This window comes from Rhinopithecus roxellana, chromosome 20 (genome assembly GCF_007565055.1).
Source record: "Rhinopithecus roxellana isolate Shanxi Qingling chromosome 20, ASM756505v1, whole genome shotgun sequence".
Lineage (NCBI taxonomy): Eukaryota > Metazoa > Chordata > Mammalia > Primates > Cercopithecidae > Rhinopithecus > Rhinopithecus roxellana.
The window spans coordinates 46241620-46263552 of NC_044568.1; the positions used below are offsets into that span (position 1 = coordinate 46241620).

Here is a 21933-nt window from a genome sequence, read left to right on the forward strand (position 1 = left end):
CAGCTCCTTGGCCATGGCTCCTTTCATTGCTTGCTGTTGCTTTTTCTGCTGTTCTCTCCTAATTGATTCTCTGTCCTCCTTTCTCTGCCTTTAAGGTTGTCTCTAGGTGTCCCCTCCTCCCTGTGCTACCGTCTGCCTGTTCTCTCTGCAGTGTGACATCCCCACTTCCCAGATGGGAGAATCTGATAGGACTAGTTAGATACTCCCAAGAGAGACCATCCCTGTTGGGTAGACCATTTCACAGTCATTTGCCATCTAAGAGTGGCTGCCCAAGGACCTGATCCATATTCCTGGTTCAATCACGTGTAGTCTGGGTGATGGGGACATGGATAAAGTAGGAACAAAGAGCAGCAGTTAAGGACGGTGGATGTGGCATACACGTAGAACATCACAGCCTCCTTCCCCACATTATTTTCCACAGCACATTTCCAGATACCCCAGAATTCCCAGACACGATGAAACCATCCATAACTATGATCCTAGAAATAAGCATACACTTGGCCTATAACCAGATGCCAAAATATTTATAGCAAACTGCAAACAGGTATTCACATTTTTTTTTCCACTGAGAAGGCATTTCATTAGAGAAAACTTAATACTTCTCCAAAGAAGTTCAAAACATGCACTAATCACAGTGACCAAGACCTCCAGCCTGGGCCACAGGGTCATTTCAAAAAGTGTTTTGGCTGAAAAGGGATCATGCTAAAATAATTCTACCACACCTTTCCTGCCATAATCTATTGTTTCCACTCCTTAGAATTTTTTTTCCAACAAAAGCTGATGGTATTACTAACTTTCCTTATTGGTCAAGACCAGGAAATAAGAGTTTCTTCCTTACTGACCAAAGCCCTTGTACTTTTTAAAGGATATTCAGGTATTTAATTATAAAAAGGAAAATAACTACAATGAATGACTACGAGATGGGCAAGGAATGTAAAAAGAAAAGAAAGAAAGAGAAAAAAAATTCTGTAATTGTACAGAATTATTCGTAGTAGCAAATTTTAGTGTCCTGAGATCATCAAAGAATTTGTCCGGAGTTAGAAATAGTTTCCTGACACCAACTATGGTCTACAATAGTCTTCACTGTAATAGAATTTGATGAGCAACCAAAAGCCAAAATGGAAAATTTTACATTGCATGGAATAAGATAGGAAAAGAGGCGGTCTTATGGCCTCTACCCAGAGTCCACATTTAATCCATATTTAAAACTGACATAAAATGTATTTCCAGCCATCATTTTACTCATGCACAAAACTGATTTCTTTCCAAATTAAGCAAAGTGCATTGTTCCAGTCTGACTCTGTTCAACATTTACTTACTGTGTGCACGCCCTGTGCTAAACACAGGAGATAAAGAAAATGAGTAAGGCACGGCCCCAGTGTGGTTATTAATTAAATGCCCCCAAACTGCCACCCTGCAGCTCCTGACCTGGGTAGTAAGTGACAGTAGGTGCAGATGGTTAACTCCACCTCAGCTCCAGGTGTGAACCCTGATAAGGCAGGTGAGATAATCCCACCTCACCCCACCTAGACCTGAGCCAATCTGGTCCACATTTATCCTGGTCAAAGGGATGCACTGAATCAGGAATGGGCATGTGACCCACTTCAGAGTGATGAGATGTCAGGGGAGGTGTGCTGGGGCTTCTGGGAAGTTAATTTCCTTCGCTTTCCTGAAACAGTTTGCTGGCCCCCTTCTGTTTGATGTAGTAGGTGGATACAAAGCTGAGGCAGTGGTTACGGCTGTTTTGCCAATCCAAAGGAAGCCAGCCCCGGGATAAAGCTGACTCTGCTAGAGGCCAAGAAGAGAGGCAGGAGAGAACCACGTCCTCCTTAGTTATATCACAGAGTTCCTGAATCAAACCAACCCTGAAGCCTTCCCTCTCTACCCTGGGGCCTTCTAGTTTCCTGAGCCAATAAATCCTCTGTATTATTTAAGTCAGTTTCCTGCTAGTTCAACATAATGCACCCTAACTAAGATATGTGCTCAGTATCCCTTCCATCTTATTTTGGTTACAGCACCCTGAGTTCCTTTCAGGAATCCATTTTTCCCCAGCAAAAACTATGGGCTTTGGGTGGGGCCCCTTTCCTTGCCTAACATGCCACTAAATCACAATTCCCCTAGTTCCAAGGACTTATTCCAAAGAAGGTATTTTTATTTATTTATTTATTTTATTTTTAGAGACAGGGTCTTGCTCTGTCACCTAGGCTGGAGTGCAATGGCATGATCATAGTTCACTGTAGCCTTGGGGTCCTAGGCTCAAGGCATCTCCATGCCTCAGCTTCCTGAGTAGCTAGGACTACAGGCACATGCCACAATGCTCAGGTAATTTTCAAAAGTTTTTTTTTTTTTTTTGTAGAGACAGGGGTTTTGCTGTGTTGACCAGGCTGGTCTGGAACTCCTGGGTTCAAGCTATCCTTTTGTCTTGGCCTCTCAAAGTGCCTGGGATTACAGGCGTGAGCCACTATGCCCAGCCCAATTACTCAGGCAATTGACCTGAGTTGGCTCAATTAGAGAGAAACTCTGGGAGAGACTTTCTCTCTCTCTCTCTCTCGCTCGCTCTCTCTGCTACACTTGAGCCTTATAGGACATAGGCTGGTGCCACAAGATGAGGGCCCATTTGAGGGTGAAGCCAACCCAGAGGAAGATAGACAACAGTCACGAAGACATCATCTGGGCCACCAGATCAAGCTGTGCTGGAAGATCTCCCTTTGGGCCTCGTCTACATTTTTTAAAAGGTCCGGGTATGGTGGCTCATACCTGTAATCCCAACACTTTGGGAGGCTGAGGCAAGCAGATCATTCAAGCTGAGAAGTTTGAGACCAGCCTGGCCATCATGGCAAAGCCCCATCTCTACAAAAAATACAAAAACTAGCCAGGCATGGTGGCATGTATGCCTATAGTCCCAGCTACTCAGGAGGCTGAGGTGGGAGGATCGTTAGAGCTGGGGTAGATTGAGGCTGCAGCGAGCTATGATCTCACCCCAGCCTGGGCAGCAGAGTGAGACTCTATCTCAAAAAATAAATAAGTAATATACAAAGACAGAAAGAAAGAAAGAAAACAATCCCTTTCTGCTTAGGGTAGTTTGTATGGGGTTTTCTGCCATGTTCAGGATCTGCCCTCAAAGAGTTAACTCCAGCAAATAAGGAAATCTTAGCTCTGCATACTTAATACTCCCCAGCTGAAACAAACTCATTTGTGTTTCCACTACTTTTTACTGCTAACAATATAAGTCTTTTATCAAAAATTGCTTACAGTAAAAATGATTAACTTTACTCTGAGTGCTCAAAATATTTTCAGAGATGCATCAGAAAGAATTTCCAAGTGAAGTTTGCAATGTAGCCACTGAGCCAGCTCTGTTTAATATAGCAGTTCAATTAAATTCTAATTAAATTCTGATCGCTCGTGTTCCAATTAACCTAATCCAAAGGCATGGCTGAATGTCATGGAATTCCTTAAGAACATCAACCTAACTGTAAGGTTTAATCTTCATAATGCTATTTACACATCTCAGACTTAATTTGTTCCAGTGGAATGCAATGCAGGTCACGGCAGAGCAGAAATGGTACTGTGGCCTTTTAACTAGACTTCAGTCTAAAAACACTTGCACAGTTAACAATTGCACAGTTGATTTCCTGCCTTACAACCTTTTCCCCTTCCAACTCTTATGGAGTGTGGCCAGCCCAGGGGCACTCAGGAAAGCAGCTATAATCATAATCGGAAGATCAGAAAGGTCAATGTCAATGCAGATTCAATAAGGAGAAGGCAAGTCTTTGTACAAATTCTACTCCCACGTATTTTGATCTCAGGATCAAAATTATTTGCACACCTAGCTTCAAAGCCATGCCTCTGAGAAACCAAGGGATCTGGAGCACTCCCTTCAAGGCCTGCTCTCATGCCAAGCCCTGTGTTACAGGAAGCTACCGGCAGAGGCTTGATGACATGCCTGTCCTGATCCATCTGGCTACTCCTGCCTAAAACTGAATTTATTCTTTCTCTCATCGCCTACCTGGACCCCATCTCTCTTCCCTCTGGCTTTGCACTTGCTCGCATTTGCCTCCCTCCTTCAAGCACAATTTTAAAATTTATTTTTATTTATTTATCTCTTGTAGAGACAGGGTCTCGCTCTGTCACCCAAGCTGGAGTGCAGTGGTGTGATCATAGCTTACTGCAGCCTCAAACTCTTGGGCTCAAGCAATCCTCTCACCTCAGCCTCCCAAGTAGCTGGGACTATAGGCACATGGCATTATGCCTGAATAATTTCTATTTTTTGTAGAGATAGGGTCTTGCTATATTGCCCAGGCTGGTCTCCAATTCCTGATCTCAAGTGATCCACCTACGTTGGCCTCCCAAAGTGCGGGATAATGGGTGTAAACCACTGTGCTTGGCCAAGCACAATTCTTAATAACGATGGCTCCCATTACTGTGGTTGACACACCCCATCTCATTTATTCTTCCTCACACCCCTGGTGAGGTGGATACTATGATTATCAATTCCTCACTTAACAAATAAGAAAACTGAGGCTCACAGCATTTCAGGAAACTTCCTAGGGGCCCAGAGCTAGCAGAGTTGAAGGAGAGATTCAAGCCCACCTAACTCCAGCAGTCCCACCCTCATCACCACACCTACCACAGCCCTCCACATTTCTGACACCACTGCTACCATTCAACTCCCCCTAAATGGCCAGTCCCTGTCCACCTCTTCCTCTCAGACTGTCTCATTTTCAGACTTCCACTTTTTCCAATTTAATTTTGTTCTAATTGTTATCTTTCACTGTAGCTGTGCCAAGCACTTAGCCGAATACTTTAAATGCATTACCTTATTAAATTCTTGGCTGGGCGCAGTGGCTCACGCCTATAATCCCAGGACTTTGGGAGGCCAAGGTGGGTGGATCACTTGAGGTCAGGAGTTCGAGACCAGCCTGGCCAACATGGTGAAACCCTGTCTCTACTAAAAACACAAAAATTAACCGGGCATGGTGGTGCATACCTATAGCCCCAGCTACTTGGGAGGCTGAGACAGGAGAGTTGCTGTCACTCCAGCCTGGGTGACAGAGCAAGACACTCCATCTCAGAAAAAAAAAAAAATTCTCGTTAACTTAGGCCAGGCACGATGGTTCAATCCTGTAATCCCAGCACTTTGGGAAGCCAAGGCGGACAGATCACTTGAGATCAGGAGTTCAAGACTAGCCTGGCCAACATGGTGAAACCCCAAATCTACTAAAAATACAAAAACTAGCCGGGCATGGTGGTGCACGCCTGTAGTCCTAGCTATTTGTGAGGCTGAGGCAGGAGAATCCCTTGAACCAGGGAGGTGGAGGTTGCAGTGAGCCAGGATCATGCCACTGCACTCCAGCCTAGGCCACAGTACGAGACTCCGTCACACAGACACACACAAAAATCATAAACTCCTTTATCTGAAGCAATTACTATTATTATTTATGTTTTACAGAGGAAGAGACTGAGGCTTAGAAAGATTAAAATCACAAGGTCACAATACTAGCAAGGTCTGGGGTCACGCATCTAGAAAGAGGTGGAACGAGGCCCTATACTCAGGCGAAAATGGCTCCAAATTCTATACTAAATCATTAAGCTTCCATTACACTGTAGTGCCTCCCACACAACAATAACTACTTAATCATTCGGCTTCCTTTATACTATACTGCCTCCCACATAACAGCTATGACTACGAAAATACGGCTAGTTCCAGGACTTCAAAGCATGAATAGGCAAACTTTTTCTTTTTTGTTTTTTTTTTTTTCCTTTTTGAAATAGGATTTCACCCTGTTGCCCAGGCTGGAGTGCAGTGCTGCAATCATAGCTCACTGCAGCCTTGACCTCCCAGGCTCAGTGGATTCTCCCACCTCAGCCTTCGGAGTACCTGGGACTACAGGCGCACATCACGGTGCCCAGCAAATTGTGTAAATTTAATTTTTGTAGGGACGGGGTTTCACCATGTTGCCCAAGCTGGTCTTGAATTCCTGGGCTCAGGCGATGCTCCTGCCTCAGCTTCCTAAAGTGCTGGGGTTACACATCTGAGCCACCATGCCTGGCCAAACTTTTTCTTAAAGGGTCAGATAGTAAACACAGGCTCATGACACAACGATTCAACTCTGCCATTGTAGTGAAAAAGTTGTTACAGGTAATAGGTAAAGGAGAAGGCATAGCTGTGTTCCAATGAAATTTCATTTACAAAAACAGGTAGCTGACATGTGTAGTTGGAAGGTGTCAGCTTCAGAACGTTATGAATAACTGAGAGATGATCTTTCATATGGAATCATGGAAAAATCCACAGTACTTGATTTCTGACACTGAAGTCTGATTTTAAGAAAGCTCTGTTTCATCTCTCTTCACTATTTCCTGGATAACCCTTTATGATTCTAAGGGGTTAACAGTTGAAACATCTTTGGATCTGGGACTAGTTTGTGACCTGGTTTTTCCTGTTCCTAAACAGTAGTAGGAGAAATGCAGTTCTCTAAACAACCAAGAGAGTCAATGATTTACTTTAAGATACGTTCTTTCAAAAAAACCTCATTTTCATTCTTTTTTAAAATGGCTTCCTTCTTTAGACATAAATTCTCAAGAGAAGGCTGGGATACTTGCAGGGCTGGTTTTTTTGTTTGTTTTGTTTTGTTTTTTTTCCATTACAGGCTGTGATTCTAGCAGTTCCTTAACTCTGGGAGGTGTCTTTATATTACATTCTCAGATTCTAAGCTCATCATTATTTCCAAGAGTTATGTTTTGATTTTTACTAATACCTATCATTTTAAAAAGGTACCAGTATTTTCAGAATGACAAGGAGAGTCCATCCTTGGCCATCTATCTGTAATGTCCAGAATGCAGTAAGAGAATTACACCCTCCATTTACTCATGTAACAATTGGTCAACCAGAAGAGGCCATGGGGAATAGCACTCCTTTACAGACTGGCTGTTTTCCAAGAGAAACGCTAATAGGATTAACAACAGTGAATGTGTATTGAGTGTTTTCTATGTGCCAGACACTCTTAAGTTTTACTTAACTCATTTATCCTCACAACAAGGACATATTACTACAATGTATTATAGGTAATTCATATTTTACAGATCAGAAAATGAGGGCACAGAGATGCCAAATACCTTGCCCAAAGTCACTGAGTAGTAAATGGAAGGATAAGAATTTAGCTGGGTTCAGTGGCTCATGCCTGTAATTCCAGCACTTTGGGAGGGAGAGGTGGGTGGATCACCTAAAGTCAGGAGTTTCAGACTGGCCTGGCCAACATGGTGAAACGCTGTCTTTACTAAAAACACAAAAAATAGCCGGGACTGGTGGCGCACGCCTGTAATCCAGCTATTTGGGAGGCTGAGGCACCAGAATTGCTTGAATCCGGGAGGTGGAGGTTGCAGTGAGCCGTGATCACATCACTGCACTCCAGCCTAGGCAACAAAGTAAGACTCTGACTGAAAAAAAAAAAAAAAAAGAATTTGAGCCCAGATGGTTGAACTCCAGAAAAAGCCCCTTCACACATTAGCTCATTTTATCTTTCCTGAAGTCACCAGGCTGGAGCCAGCAGTCACAGCTGCCAACTGTGGCCCGGTCCATATTATTTCTAATGCAATGTATACGGTAAGTTGCAAAAAGGGCCACCATTCTCCGCCCTTCCTGCACTTTGCAGTGTGACTTTATAGCTCTTCCCATCAAGAAGTGGAATCTATAAAAGGGAACGAACTCATGTATTTTGCAGCAACATGGATGGAACTGGGGGGCATTATCTTAAGTGAAACAAGCCAGACACAGAAAGTAAAATATCGCATGTTCTTATTCATAAGTGGGTGCTAAAACCTGTATATACACACATGGAGAGAGCGGAATGACAGACAATGAAGACTCAGAAGGGTGAAGGGGTGGAAGAAGGGTGATGATGACAAACTACTTATTGGGTACAATGTGTGTTATTTGGGAGACAGATACCCTAAAGCCCTGACTTGGCCACTATGCAATCTATGCATGTAATGAAATTGTATTTATACCCCATACATTTACTTAAAAAAAAAAAAAGAATCTGTTTCCTAACTCTTTGGATCTAGGCTGGCCTTGTGACTTGCTCTGGCCACTCTAACGTGTGAAAGTGACACTAGGTCAGTTCCAAGCCTCAGGCTTAAGAGGCCTTGACACGTCTAATTGAATTGAAGCAACCCTGCCTGGCTGCCATATGAACAACCTAGGGTTAATCTGATAGAGGATGAGAGAGCACATGGAACAGCTCATCCCAGTTGAGGCCATCCTAAACCAGCCAGCATCTAGCCCACCCAGTAGCTGCCAAAGACACATGAATGAACCCAGCCAAGGCCAGAAGAAACTCCCAGCTAAATCTAGCCCAAGTTGCTAACTTGCAGAAAAGTGAGCTAAATAAATGGTTATGATTTTTTTTTTTTTGGTAGAGATAGGGGTCTTGCTATGTTGCCCAAGCTGGTCTTGAACTCCTGAGCTCAATGATCCTCCTGCCTCGGCCTCTCAAATTGCTGGGATTACAGCCATGAGCCACGATGCCTGACCAATGCTTGTAATTTTAAGCCACTAACTTTTGAGGTAGTTTGTTATATGGCAAAAGTTAACTGATAAAGTACATAATAATCGAAATGTAATTTATGGTCAAATGATAATGTTCCCCTATCTGGCAGTTAGTCAAGACTGCCACCACAGCCATCTGGCATAAAGCCATGCCCCTCAAAGCCAGAGGACAAAGCTTCAGACCAGAGAAGGAAAATCCTGCCACAAAGCCACTGGCCTTCATTTTGTAAAGGAGCCATGGGGCCACCCTAGGGTCAGAGCCTGCTGACTTTCTTTTCAAAGCCTTGTCCTTTGAGGATCACTTTGATTTTCAGAAACAAAAGCAAGTCGCAGCCAAGTTTGGGAAATGAAGTGATCAATGCTCTTTTGTTTAAAATAAAAAAGAGAAGAAACTTGACTATAAAGTTATAATAAGATTTTCTTGCATGGCTTACAAACTAGATCTGACAGCAATTCTAAGAGTCACAGAGGGAAATATTTTCAGCATCCACAGCCTTATCACCATGAGACACAGTAGGAATGAATGTCAGGTTGGGGATGGTTAATGGCAACAACTAAGACCTACTATTTGATAGCACAACAGGGTGGCTGTAGTCAATAAAAACTTAAGCATACATTTTAAAATAAGTAAAAGAGTATATGTAATTGGATTGTTGGTAACACAAAGTTACTTAGGGGATGGAAACCCCATTCTCCATGATATTTCGCATTGCATGCCTGTAGCAAAACATCTCATGCACCCCATAAATATATATACCTACGATGTACACACAAAAATTTAAAAAAAAAAAAAGAAATGAAGCCAGACTCTTTTCTTGTTTGTTTGTTTTTTCGAGACAGAGTCTCACTCTGTCCCCCAAGCTAGATCTCTGCTCACTGCAACCTCTGCCTCCCAGGTTCAAGCTATTCTCATGCCTCAGCCTCCCAAGTAGCTGGGATTACAGGCACGTGCCACCATGCCCGGCTAATTCTTAGTAATTTTAGTAGAGAACTTGGTGGAAGTCATGTTCCAGAAGGTCTTGGCTTTCCAATTTTGCTTTTACCCTCTTGGAAAGCTGCTGGAGACCACCATGCTGTAAAGGAGCTGGTCTAGCCCACTGGAAGATGCGAGGCCACATGAAGGAGAACCAAAGTGCCCCAGCTAGCAGTCAGCACCAGGGCCCCAGACACGTAAGTGAGATAGAATTGGACCTTCCAACCCAGCCCAGTTACCAGCTGAACGCAGTCACGTGAGTGACCCCAGGAGAGAGCAGCAGAACTGCCCATTCGGCCCAGAGTCATGAGAAATAATAAATCGTTATTTTAAGCCATAAAGTTTTCACATAGTTTATTGTACAACATAGCAATCACGTAACTGATAAATAGGTTATATTATATCATCTAAGCATTTCATTTCAGGATAGCAAGAAGCACACTATACAACGCTATGACAAGGGAGCACTGGGCCCAATAAGGTTGACAGTCATGGAAATAATTATTTCCAACTGCTTTTAAAATAAAACCCACTTTCTTTACTGGCCCATGTGATGGTACGGCCACTGCAGGGCTGACCCTGTCAAACTCACCTCTCCTCTCTTTTGCTCACTCTGTCCCAAACATACTGGCCTCCTTTTTGTCCCTGGAATAGGTCACAGAATTTGGCAGTACTAGGTCATTAGTAAACTTGAGTTGTACCACACATAGTGAGCATTTAGATGCCAGAGTGCCACATTAAAGAAACAATGAATGGTAAAAAGATGTAGGTAAGGTGATTCACTGAGTGTGTCAGTGAAAAGGAAAGACAGAAAGAAAATAACCTAGACGAGGCAGCAGGGTCAAACATAAGGACTTGAAAATGTTACTTAACATTAACTTCTATTTTTCCTGATTACAAAGGTAACTCATGCTTTTTCTGAAATTTTTAAATATACTCAAAATATTGGAATATGAAATACAGGAGAGCAAAGGGTTCAAACTTTCATCTCTTCCCCATCTTCCACGTGATTCTTCACTTATTGGCTAAAGAATTTAGATACTATTATCTGCATTCTGTTACCTTTGGCTTGTTGTATACATGCTGCATAAATTGCTATACACACAGGAAATGTCTGTACACTATCTATTGTTGGCCACATATGTACTTCCACCGGCTATTTGTACAAAGCCATCATTTTCCGTTATTTATCTTTCAGAGTATATTTAACACAATATAAAATACTGCTAGCACCCAGCTAATTTCACAGCAAAACTAGAAGGCCATTGGCTTTATTTGTAGATTGTTACTCTAATGCCATACAGATGCCACTTAAAAAATCTCAATTACTTTTTTTACATGATTGAAAATGACCATTTGAGAAAGGGTTAAATAAATCTATTTCATTTGTTAAATTCATATTATGAAATATGCAGGGTCTTGATCTAATTCTTAGGCTGAGATAATTCATGGAAATCATGTGCTTAAGGTTTATTCTCCCAATTGTAATCTCCACCACAAATTAAGGATTAGAGAAATACCTGCCTATTAAATGTGCTGAATTTTATACTGAGCATTTAAAATAGAGTTAAATATCTAAAGATGGGTCAGGTGCACTGGCTTGTCCCTGTAATCCCAGGACTTTGGGAAACCAAGGCAGGAGGACCAGTTGAGCTCAGGAGTTTGAGACCAGCCTGGGCAACATAGTGAGACCCCATCTCTAAAAATAAAAATGAAAATAATTTTTAAAATGAAAAAATATACTACTTGTGTGCTTAAAGAAGAAAAAATAAGTAGGAACAAACTGTTTGGTTAGAAACTATATTAAGTTCATAATATTTGAAATGACATATATATATACATGAATCAGAAGATGAGTGACTCAAAACCAAAATAATCAAGCTTGCACAGCTTTTGGGGAACAGGCCTGGGTTGAAAGGGTCTGCCTGATTCCAGAGGCTGGAATCAAGGAATTCCTGAACCAAGTACCATACGATGCCTCAATTCATGTGTGCAGACACACCTACACCTATACACACACCCACACACACCACACATCACACAATAGATGTGTGTGTAACTGGCCAAATGCTCTATGGCTTAGTAATTAGGTGCCAGCTCTTGCTGCTTCTCTGTCTGCTCTCTTCCCCCTGGTTTTCCTTGGAGTTTCATGGTATTGGCAGGACAGCCTAAATAAAAGGCTTGCTAACTTCTCACTCCTCTTCTCCACAGCCTCCAGACCCATCTTTCATGGCAGAATCTGGCCTCTGCTTTCAGCAAGCTGTGAGACTGACCATCAGAGTGGAGCAGTGGTCAAACTCTTAGACTCTGGAACCATTTTTGGTTTGAGTCTTGGCTCTGCCACTTTTTAGTTGTGTACTTGAGCTTCTTGGTTAGACCTGGTGCTGCACAACCCTGATCTGTAAGATGATGATAATAGCACCCATCTCCAAAAATTGTTGAGAGGATTAAATGAGTGACTTCAGGTAAAGTGCTTAGAATAACATCTGGCACAAAGTAAGGCTCAAAAAGTGCTGGCAACTACTATTCTTGAATCCTAGCCTCTTGCTCTGGCTCTCCATTGTCTATGAATGAGGCTCCTTCAATTTGAGGAGTTCCTTGCCCAGCTCCAGTTCCAGGGAGCCTAGCAGACGTAGGCAGTCTCCCCATTGTCTACCTCCCTCCAGAGGCAGTAGATCCAGACACTGCAGGTTTAGTTAATAAATTACCTCCTGTGTGTACTAGCTATGGCAAACTGGATAAAGGTCACAGTCCTCCATAGAGTGCTCATGCAGCTTAATTTCTATCTTAAAAGTAGACCCTGACTTTTATTTTTTAATTTATTTTTTTGAGACAGAATCTCACTCTGTCACCCAGGCTGGAGTGCAGTGGCGTGATGTCAGCTCACTGTAACCTTTGCAACCTGAGTTCAAGCGATTCTCCTGTCTCAGCCTCTCAAGTAGCTGGAATTACAGGCACGTGCCACCATGCCCAACTAATTTTTTTGTATTCTTAGTAGAGACAGGGTTTTGCCACGTTGGCCATGGTGGGCTCGAACTCCTGACCTCAAGTGATCCACCTGCCTCGGCCTCCCAAAGTGCAGGGATTACAGGCATGAGCCACTGCGCCTGGCCAGCCCTGACTTTTGAGAATCCATATTCATTCACTTATCCAATAAATACTCATTGAGTTCCTATTATGTTCCAGGCACTGTGAGGGCTACGTCATAGAAAAAAAATAAACAGAAAAATAATGAAGTCAAGTATAAATAACTAGACATCAGCAGTTTAAGGGCAAAACGCAGATCAGCAAGTATTTTTGAGCAACTTAATATAAATGCTATTTCAAGATATAATTTGAATGGCCCCAATCACCAATGAATTACGCTGCTGTGTAAGAGCCATTTGGATGCAAGTTCAGTTGTGGGTGACAGATAAGAATGCCCCAGTTATGTAATTTTGGTTGGAGGCCAGTCATCGTTCAGTTTAAGCATCTATTCCCAATGACAGGATGTGAGGAACAGCCGAATCAAGAAAATGCGAATCTGTTGTGCAGATCTGGATAACGGGAGTTCCACTTGAGTCTGACAAATGTTGAAATGGCACTAATGTGATTTTTAAGCCTTCGAAAATAACCCACAAAAGACTACATGACCGGGGGGTGGGGAGGGGGAACATGGAGGGAATCAGATTTAATTTAAAAATCCTAAGTCAGGAAATGAAGAAAGTTAATAGTAATTTACCCACCTTGCATATTTGTAGCATTCAAAATACTGAATTTCCTGGCAAAGCGTGAGAAGCAGAGGAGTCCTTGGTTCTGGGAGTATCATTCGTTACTTCCCCTCTTCCACCCAATGACAGGAGCAGGTCTGCCGTCCTTTTAACAGTTGAGGAAACTGAGGCTCACGAATTACTTAGGGCCACGCTGCAAGGAAGCGGTCTAGTAGGATTTTGAACTCCAGTGTGCCTGCCTTTCAAGCTTCTCCACTTTTACAAGTGAACAGGTTTGTGGTTGTGCTTGTTGTTTTTCAGACTCAGTCTCACTCTGTCACCCAGGCTGGACTGCAGTGGTGAGATCTGGGCTCACTGCAACCTCTGCCTCCCAGGTTCAAGCAAGTCTCCTGCCTCAGCCTCCCAAGTAGCTGAAATTACAGGTGCCTGCCACCATGCCTGGCTAATTTTGGTATTTTCAGTAGAGACAGGATTTCACCATGTTGCCCAGGCTGGTGTCGAACTCCTGGGCACAAGCAATCCTCCCACCTCGGCCTCCCTAAGTGGTGGGATTACAGGCATGAACCACCATGCCTGGCCACACATGAACAGCTTTAACAAGCCACATTTTCTACATTCCTTTATCATTCATTATAAAATTTAAACTTTAATGCTATGTTCAAGCACCCTGGAGCATTTGACATTTAGACTGTTTTCATTTAGTCTCACGAGTAGCTCATCTGTAGGATGTCAACGATGAAATATGAGTTGGCACAAGGATGCCTCATTAATCTCTAATAAAATTAGAAATTTATCTGGTTCTTTCAAAGCATTTTATCACTGCTTATAGGCTGGAAACTGTTTCTAGCCCCCTTGTTACAAAATTATTTATGGGCAAATATTAGATACGCAACCTTCATGTAAAATCTTAATTAGTGCCTTTTTAGCTGATTTCTGTGCCCTCTGAAAGAGTATAAATTAGAAGCATAATGGCCAAGTAAATTAGAATAAAGGTTGCACAATGGAATATACATGCACCAAGGTCTAGAAATGAATCCCCAGCTACAGACCCACTGTAGCCATTTCTCCTTATTCATTCTTATTTCAGAGGAGTGAAAAAACAGACACAAGGGGAAGAAAAATAAAAACAACTTCAGTTTATCATTATGGCCCCTCTAGGACAGGGCCATGTCTTCTTGTGCCCTCTGTGTGACCTGGGGTCTGGCCTCATGATCTGCACACAGCAGGGCTTAATGAATGTTTGTTAAACAGAACTCAACACGGTCGACTCATCCTGCTTCACCCTGCTTGCAGATACGCTTTTTTTTTTTTAGATGGTGTCTCGCTCTGTTGCCCAGGCTGGAGTGCAGTGGCATGATCTTGGCTCACTACAACCTCTGTCTCCCGGATTCAAGCCATTCTTCTGCCTCAGCCTCCCAAGTAGCTGTGACTACAGGCACGTGCCACCACGCCTGGCTAATTTTTGTATTTTTAGTAGAGATGGGGGTTTCACCGTGTTGGCCAGGCTGGTCTCGAACTCCTGACCTCGTGATCCACGTGCCTCAGCCTCCCAAAGGGCTGGCATTACAGGCGTGAGCCACTGCACCCAGCCAGATATTCTTTACATATATGAAAACAAAGATTATTCCACTGTGTTTATTTCACTGTTTGATCATTACATTCCATCCTTTGTTCAATCGAATAAAAGGCACAGTGCACTGAACATACTTTGGTCAACAGCAAGATAGGAAAAAGTGATACAATTGCTGAGATGTGACTTGTGAGGCGCTCTTCCTCATTTAGCAGCAGAACAGAAGGCAGAGAGACAAAGCTATCTGACAATGGTATGGCCAGGCTAAGGGTCTGCTCTGGGACCACTCTTCAACCTAGTCTCACTCCCCTTCCACTCAGCTACACCTTGCACCTGTTTAACACCACAGGATACCTACCAACTGTATCACACCACAATGTGATACAATTTCTGATGATTATCATAGCAGTAGTCAAAACACAGATGATGGGGAAGGTTAGTTATGAGTAGTGGACAAGAATTAAATTGTCAGGAAAAGCCAAGTGGGCAAATGAAAAACAGATACAAATTAGAAGCAGTTTAAATTTGATAACCGAAGGCAAGTAAGCAGTCTGTTCTTCAGAAAATAGCTATGAATGAAAAAAAAAACCAGTATCTCTGGAAGTTATTTTGAGGACAGCCTCCAACTCCCATTTACTGGGAGGGATGGAAACCCAGGCTTCAGGATCATCTGGGCCTAGGTTGGAGATGTGTGCTGTTTGTTGCTTACTAGGTGACCTTGAGTAATGCTCAACTTCTCTGCGTCCCAGGGCTATCCTTGGTAAAAAGGAGGTGATGAAAAAGAGGACCTGGTTCAGAAGGTTATTGTAAGGGTGAAACAAGGTGGTGCATAGGAAGCATTTGACCAGTGTTGATGAACAACGGGCAATAAATCAATGAGAGGGCTCCTCTGACTTTTTTTTTTTTTTTTTTGAGACAGGGTCTCGTGCTGTCACCCAAGCTGGAGTGCAGTGGCGCCATCATGGCTCACTGCAGACTCAAATTCCAGGGTTCAAGTGATTCTCCCACCTCAGCCTCCCAAGTAACTGGAACCACAGGCATGTGCCACCATGCCCAGCTAATTTTTGTATTTTTTGTAGAGATGGGGTTTTGCCACATTTCCCAGGGTGGTCTCAAACTCCTAAGCTCCAGGGATCCACCCACCTCAGCCTCCCAAGGTGCTGGGATTATAGGCATGAGCCACCACACCAGGCCTTCTCTGACTTTTGATACAATTTCTGATGATTATCATAGCGGTAGTCAAACCACAGGTGACAGGAGAGCAATTGCCTGGATTTAATCATCAGTACCTGAATCACTGACTTTATTTTACCAGCTTTTATGTTTACAGTTCTCATCAGCAGAGTGCCCTCTCTTGCTAGTGAAAATAAGGGATCTGATCATTGTGGTCTTCCCAGGTTCAAATATGACAACCATGTCTGTAGTAGCACATCAGGAGAAAAGAGTGGGGACTGAGGTCCCCAGATTTGAATTCACCAGGCCCATGTGTCAAAACTAGGATTTCCAACAAAGCAATATGAGGAAAACCTTACAACTGTGTCTTTGTTAGGTGAGAGATGTGAAGCCCCCACCCCCAGTTCCACCCACAAGGGCTACATAATGGCTGAATTGCATTTAAAAGAGGAGGGAAAACTGCATGCTGGGCTTGGCCTTGCTGAGTGGGTCATGCAAGTTGAGAGCCACAGCTGAACTGTTCAGGATCCAGGAGGGGTCTGCAGAGTGAGCACGGGGAGGGGGTTCCTGGAGGGTCAGAAATCCTTCTAGAGAGGATTAATTAAGTATTGCTTGATAAGCGCCAACAAAGGTAGGGGTCCTCTTCCCCACCTTCCCATGAGAGGACCCACAAAATAACCTTCCTTGCAAGATCACTGTGGAATTGGATGGTTTTTCTGGGAACTGGGACCAAATCCTGAGTCAGGACTCCACATGGCCCAGGAACAAGAGTGAAGTCACTTAGGTAGCGGGTGCAACCCACCCTATCTGGGAAGTACCTGTATCACTGAGATAAATAAGTTAACATGTATTGAGTTCTTCCTAGGTTCCAGGGACTGGCCTAAGCACTTTACATGAGCTACCTCATTTCATCAGCATGATAATCCCATGAGCAGGTGCTATGATCAGCCTCATTTTACATGGAAGGAAGTGATAATGGCTCAGAAAGATGAAACGACTTGTCCTGGGCTGTGCTGCCAGTTGGGATGGAGGTGGACTTGCTCTTAACTGCTAAGCTATAAATCAAGGCATCAAGGCCCAATTTACTAATTACTTATATAATTAATATATGAGGTGGGGGGTCAGGCTGTGCCATTGGACCCCAATTGCTCTCCCCTATCAACTAAACTCATGAAATAGATGCATATCTTCTTCCCTCACCCCTCCAGGGAATTTCTCCAGGGATGAGTCCAATAGAACAGCCTTCCCAGATAGAAGGAAGCTGGGTTTTGGTCAAAGACATAGTAATAGTGATACTCCCTGGTATATAATCATGCACTCACTTATTTAACATTTATCAAGGGCCAACTCTATGTTCACCATGTGCTAGGCATTGGGTAGCATTGACTAGAGATATAAAAATAAATCAGAGAATCTGTCCTCAAGGAACTTAAAATATGGGGGGGGAGACAGACATGCATAAAATTAAGTATATGTGGGCTAAGAATGTCTTAATTAAGGATGTCTTAATTTGCCATAAAATGAGGAACAGATGAAATACTCTGAAATCTGAGAGCTGGGATCAATTACTTCTAGTTTGAGCCCAGCAGGGAACTGGAAGCTTGAGAGAGAAGTTATGGAGCTGAGTTTGGAAAAACAAGTAGAAGTTAAATATGCACAGAAGAGGAGCTCAGGGATTTTTTTCTAAAAAAAGCAGGAGCAGATGCACAGAGGCCGTGAGGTGGGGGCTGGTGCAGCGAACTCCGAGTGGTTCTGCTTGGGTGGAGGGTACCATCAGGAAGGGGAGCACTGCGGGGGAGGGATGGAGGGAGGAAGGAAGGAAGGAACCAATGAACAAATGAACTAAGCAGAGCCTTGAAAGCTAGGCTGAGGGCTAGTGACTTCATTATGTGGATCCACTGTTGTCAAATGGTGAACCACAGCCCAGAGGTGTATCCCAAATTCTTCCCTTCCTAAGCGTGCTACCCAAATTCTGATCAATGTCTCATCATCCATTTCTGCCTCAAGTAAAGACACAAATGTCATGGTGAGGCCTGTCAAAGGAATGTTATGCTGAGCGGATTAAGTGGCAGGCAATTAGGGGGAGGTATAATATGGAGTGATTCAGAGGCAAGTGGGGCAGGATACTGTCAAGGCATTGCTGAGGAAAAATCGAGTACTTGCTAGAACATGGGAAAACCTTATCTCCTCAGTATATGGCAGTACCAACATGGCAGTAGGCAGTTCTTCTCAGATGAGGACCCTGTGCTGAAGGGTAACTACTTTGGTGATATCATTAACTATGGATAATTTTATAGACCTCAGGATGTGTCAAACTCATTAAGGTTTACACTGTAATTACTGCCAACTTTTTTAGTATCTTTTTTTTTCTTTTTGAGACAGGGTCTTGCTCTGTTTCCAGGTTGGGGTGCAGTGGCATGATCATGGCACACTGCAGCCTCAACCTCCAGGGCTCAGCTGATCCTCCCACTTCAGCCCCCTGAGCAGATGGGACTGCAGGTATGCACCACCATGCCTGGCTGATTTTTTTTTTTTTTTTTTTTGTAAATACTGGGTCTCACTTTGTTGCCCAGGCTGGTCTCGAACTCCTGGGCTCAGACAATTCTTCTGCCTTGGCCTCCCAAAGTGCTGGGATTATGGGCATGAGTCACTGTGCCCGGCCTTTAGTATTATTTTGAATCATTTAATCTGGATTTGAGTCCTAACTCTGCCATTCACTCTTGATCATTTTTCAGGCCTCTGTGTCCCTCCACCTTCTCCTCTGCAAAGTGCAGATAATAATAATAGAAAGAAGCTCACATGGCTGGGGAGGGCAATTGCAATAATGGAACATACAGCATTCAGCAAAGTGCCTGGCACAGAGCGAGTGCCTGGTCAACAATAAATGTTGTAATTTTACTCTCTTCATCTGGATCGTCCAAAATTCTAGAATTCAAAACAGTGCAGGGAACACATACACCCAAAGTATCCCGTGAACTACGGAAAAGAGGGAGTCTCTAAGGGTATCCACGTGGGGGTAGGCCAGCATCGGAACTCGGTTTGTACCGAGTTTACTGAGTTTTTGCCCAGTATCTACAAAGAAAAAAATTAGCCAGGCATGGGGTCGTGTACCTGTAGTCTCAGCGGCTCAGGAAGCTGAGGTGGGAGGATCAACTGAGCCCTGGAGGTTGAGGCTGCAGTGTACCATGATTATACCACTGCACCCCAGCCTGAAAACAGAGCAAGACCCTGTCTCAAAAATACTAAACTAAAACTTCCCTGCAGAGAAGTTGATTCTCTGCAGTGCAATGTTAACTGTCATTTACTGAGCACTTACTGTTTTCCAAGACTCTCTGCAAGCAGTTTACATTCATGACAGTTGGCATGGAGTAGAGAGATGCCAGGGGGAACAATCAATCCAGAGTCAAGTAGGAAGTAAGCAGAGTTTTGTGGGATTTTTTTTTTTTTTGAGTTGGGGGTCTTGCTGTTGCCCAGGCTGGAGTGCAGTGGCGTGATCATGGATCACTGCAACCTCAAACTTCGGGCCTCAAGGGATCTTCCTGCCTCAGCCTCTTGAGTAGCTGAGACTGTAAGTATGTGCCACCACACCTAGCTAATTTAAAAAAAATTTTTTTTTAGAGATGGGGGTCTCACTATGTTGCCCAGTGGTCTTGAACTCCTGGCATCAAGTAATCCTCCCACCTTAGCTTCCCAAAGTGTGGGATAATAGGCATGAGCCACTGTGCCTGGCCAAGGAGAGCTTTAATCAGTGCATGTAATAAACAGAAGTTGAAGACCCAAGAAACCTGGTGGATGCCAGACTGCACAGGAGAAGGGCAGGCAGGAGACCAAGCAAGGCGGAAAAGCTCTCCGGAGTCCAAGTGGCCAGACAGATGGTAGCGCATGTATGTGCACAACTAGATGGTGTAGCTGGAACGGGGTAAGTGACCCCAAACACAGGCTTTCCCTCCCGAAGAGGTCATCTGGAGAACGACTTGATGGTACCAAGATAATGAGCTATCATCTGATAATAATGATTGAGAATCTTAAAATAAAGAAATCCTGCCAAATAACTGACCTCAAAACACTTTTCTTTCTTTGCTTGGTGAAGCAGGCTAGCCATTCCGGGAAGCAGAACAGGAAAGATGAAAGTTTCCAAATATTCTTTGGGAGAACCTAAAACAAGCAAACAAAAATTCCCACTGAAAATCCCCACTGGCCCAAGCTAATCTGGGAGAAATGTTTACTTTTGAGCCAGAAAAAGGTACTGTCCATTCAATCACATGATCTTGGATGTTACATTTTGTTCCAGACTGCAGAGCTGGGCTGTATAACTAAAGCAACTTAAAATGTCCCTCTGAGCTTCTATATTCTGGTGAAGATGTCGGAAGTAGGCCGGGCGTGGTGGCTCAAGCCTGTAATCCCAGCACTTTGGGAGGCCGAGACGGGCAGATCACGAGGTCAGGAGATCGAGACCATCCTGGCTAACATGGTGAAACCCCGTCTCTACTAAAAAATACAAAAACTAGCCGGGCGAGGTGGCGGGCGCCTGTAGTCTCAGCTACTCGGGAGGCTGAGGCAGGAGAATGGCGTAAACTCGGGAGGCGGAGCTTGCAGTGAGCTGAGATCTGGCCACTGCACTCCAGCCCAGGCGACAGAGCAAGACTCCGTCTCAAAAAAAAAAAAAAAAAAGGATGTCGGAAGTATCTTACATAAGGCCAGGTCCACCAGCTTGTTATGGCCCCAAGCCAGGAATATCAAGGGGGCCAGTGTGGCCGGATGGACAAAAACAAGGGGAATGTGGTAGGAATTGGGACCAGAGAGGAATTGGGAGTGAGAGTATAATGGGTAAGGTCTTATGATCACAGTAATAAAGGCAGTCTTTAGCCAAGGCCCAAGGCATGCAGAAGGCAGAACAAACCAGTATGAGAGGGTCTGGTACTACCGAGGGCCCAAGGAACTATGACTCAGATCTGCAGTCTACACCTCCGGCTTCCACACACAAAGTAGGGAAGCATGATGATGTTTTCTTCTACTTTTTACTTTTTTTGAGAGAGAGAGTCTCACTCTGTGGCCCAGGCTGGAGTGCAGTGGTGCGATCATAGCTCACTGTATCCTGGATCTCTCAGGCTCAAGCAATCTTCCCACCTTAGCCTCCCAAGTAGCTGGGACTGCAAGTACCTGCCACCACGCACAGCTAATTTTTTTTTTTTTCTCTCGCTCTATTGCCCAGGGTAGAACGCAGTGGCGCAATCTCAGCTCTCTGCAACCTCCGCTTCCCAAGTGTGATCAATTCTCCTGCCTCAGCCTCCCAGGTAGCTAGGGTTACAGGTGTGCACCACCAAACCTGGCTATTTTTTTTTTTTTTTTTGAGATGGAGTCTTGCTCTGTTGCCCACGCTGGAGTGCAGTGGCATGATCTCAGCTCATTGCAACCTCCACCTCCCAGGTTCAAGTGATTCTCCTGCCACCACGCCCGGCTAATTTTTGTATTTTTAGTAGAGACAGGGTTTCACCATGTTGGCCAGGCTGGTCTCAAATTCCTAACCTCAAGAGATTCTCTCGCCTCAGCCTCCCAAAGTGCTGGGATTATAGGCATGAGCCACTGCATCCGGTCATAATTTTTTTTTTTAAATTTTTTGTAGACACGTAGAGATGGTGTCTCCCTGGGTTCAAGTAATCCTCCTGCCCTGGTCTCTCAAAGTGCTGATACCACAGGCATGAGCCATCACAGCCGACTACATTTGTTTACTGCTCTCTTTTCCTACTTTTCATTGAATGTAAAATCAAAGTACAGTTTTTGTTACTTATTATCTTAATTACATTTGTAACCTTAAAGATAAATCAGTGAAATAAAGGGCATTCTCTTAAAAATAAAATAAGAACACATTCTTTCTTATGTATGTGGTCTCCCTGAAGTCTATCTGTCCGCCTCCATACCCACCCTGTGGTTCTGCAATGTTAAAAGCCCCAAATTATAAAAG

The 21933-nt window shown here is 43.8% G+C and overlaps 1 protein-coding gene across 2 annotated transcripts in view; it reads right to left on the reverse strand.

The window, feature by feature from the left end:
• Positions 1-21933, reverse strand: part of IQCK (IQ motif containing K) — a 139579-nt gene that overhangs the window by 102217 nt on the left and 15429 nt on the right. For both annotated transcript variants that reach the window (XM_010388553.2, XM_030924887.1), the window contains one exon: positions 20029-20126. In XM_010388553.2, coding sequence (XP_010386855.2) covers positions 20029-20126 — 98 coding nt within the window. The remainder of the gene's footprint in view (positions 1-20028; positions 20127-21933) is intronic.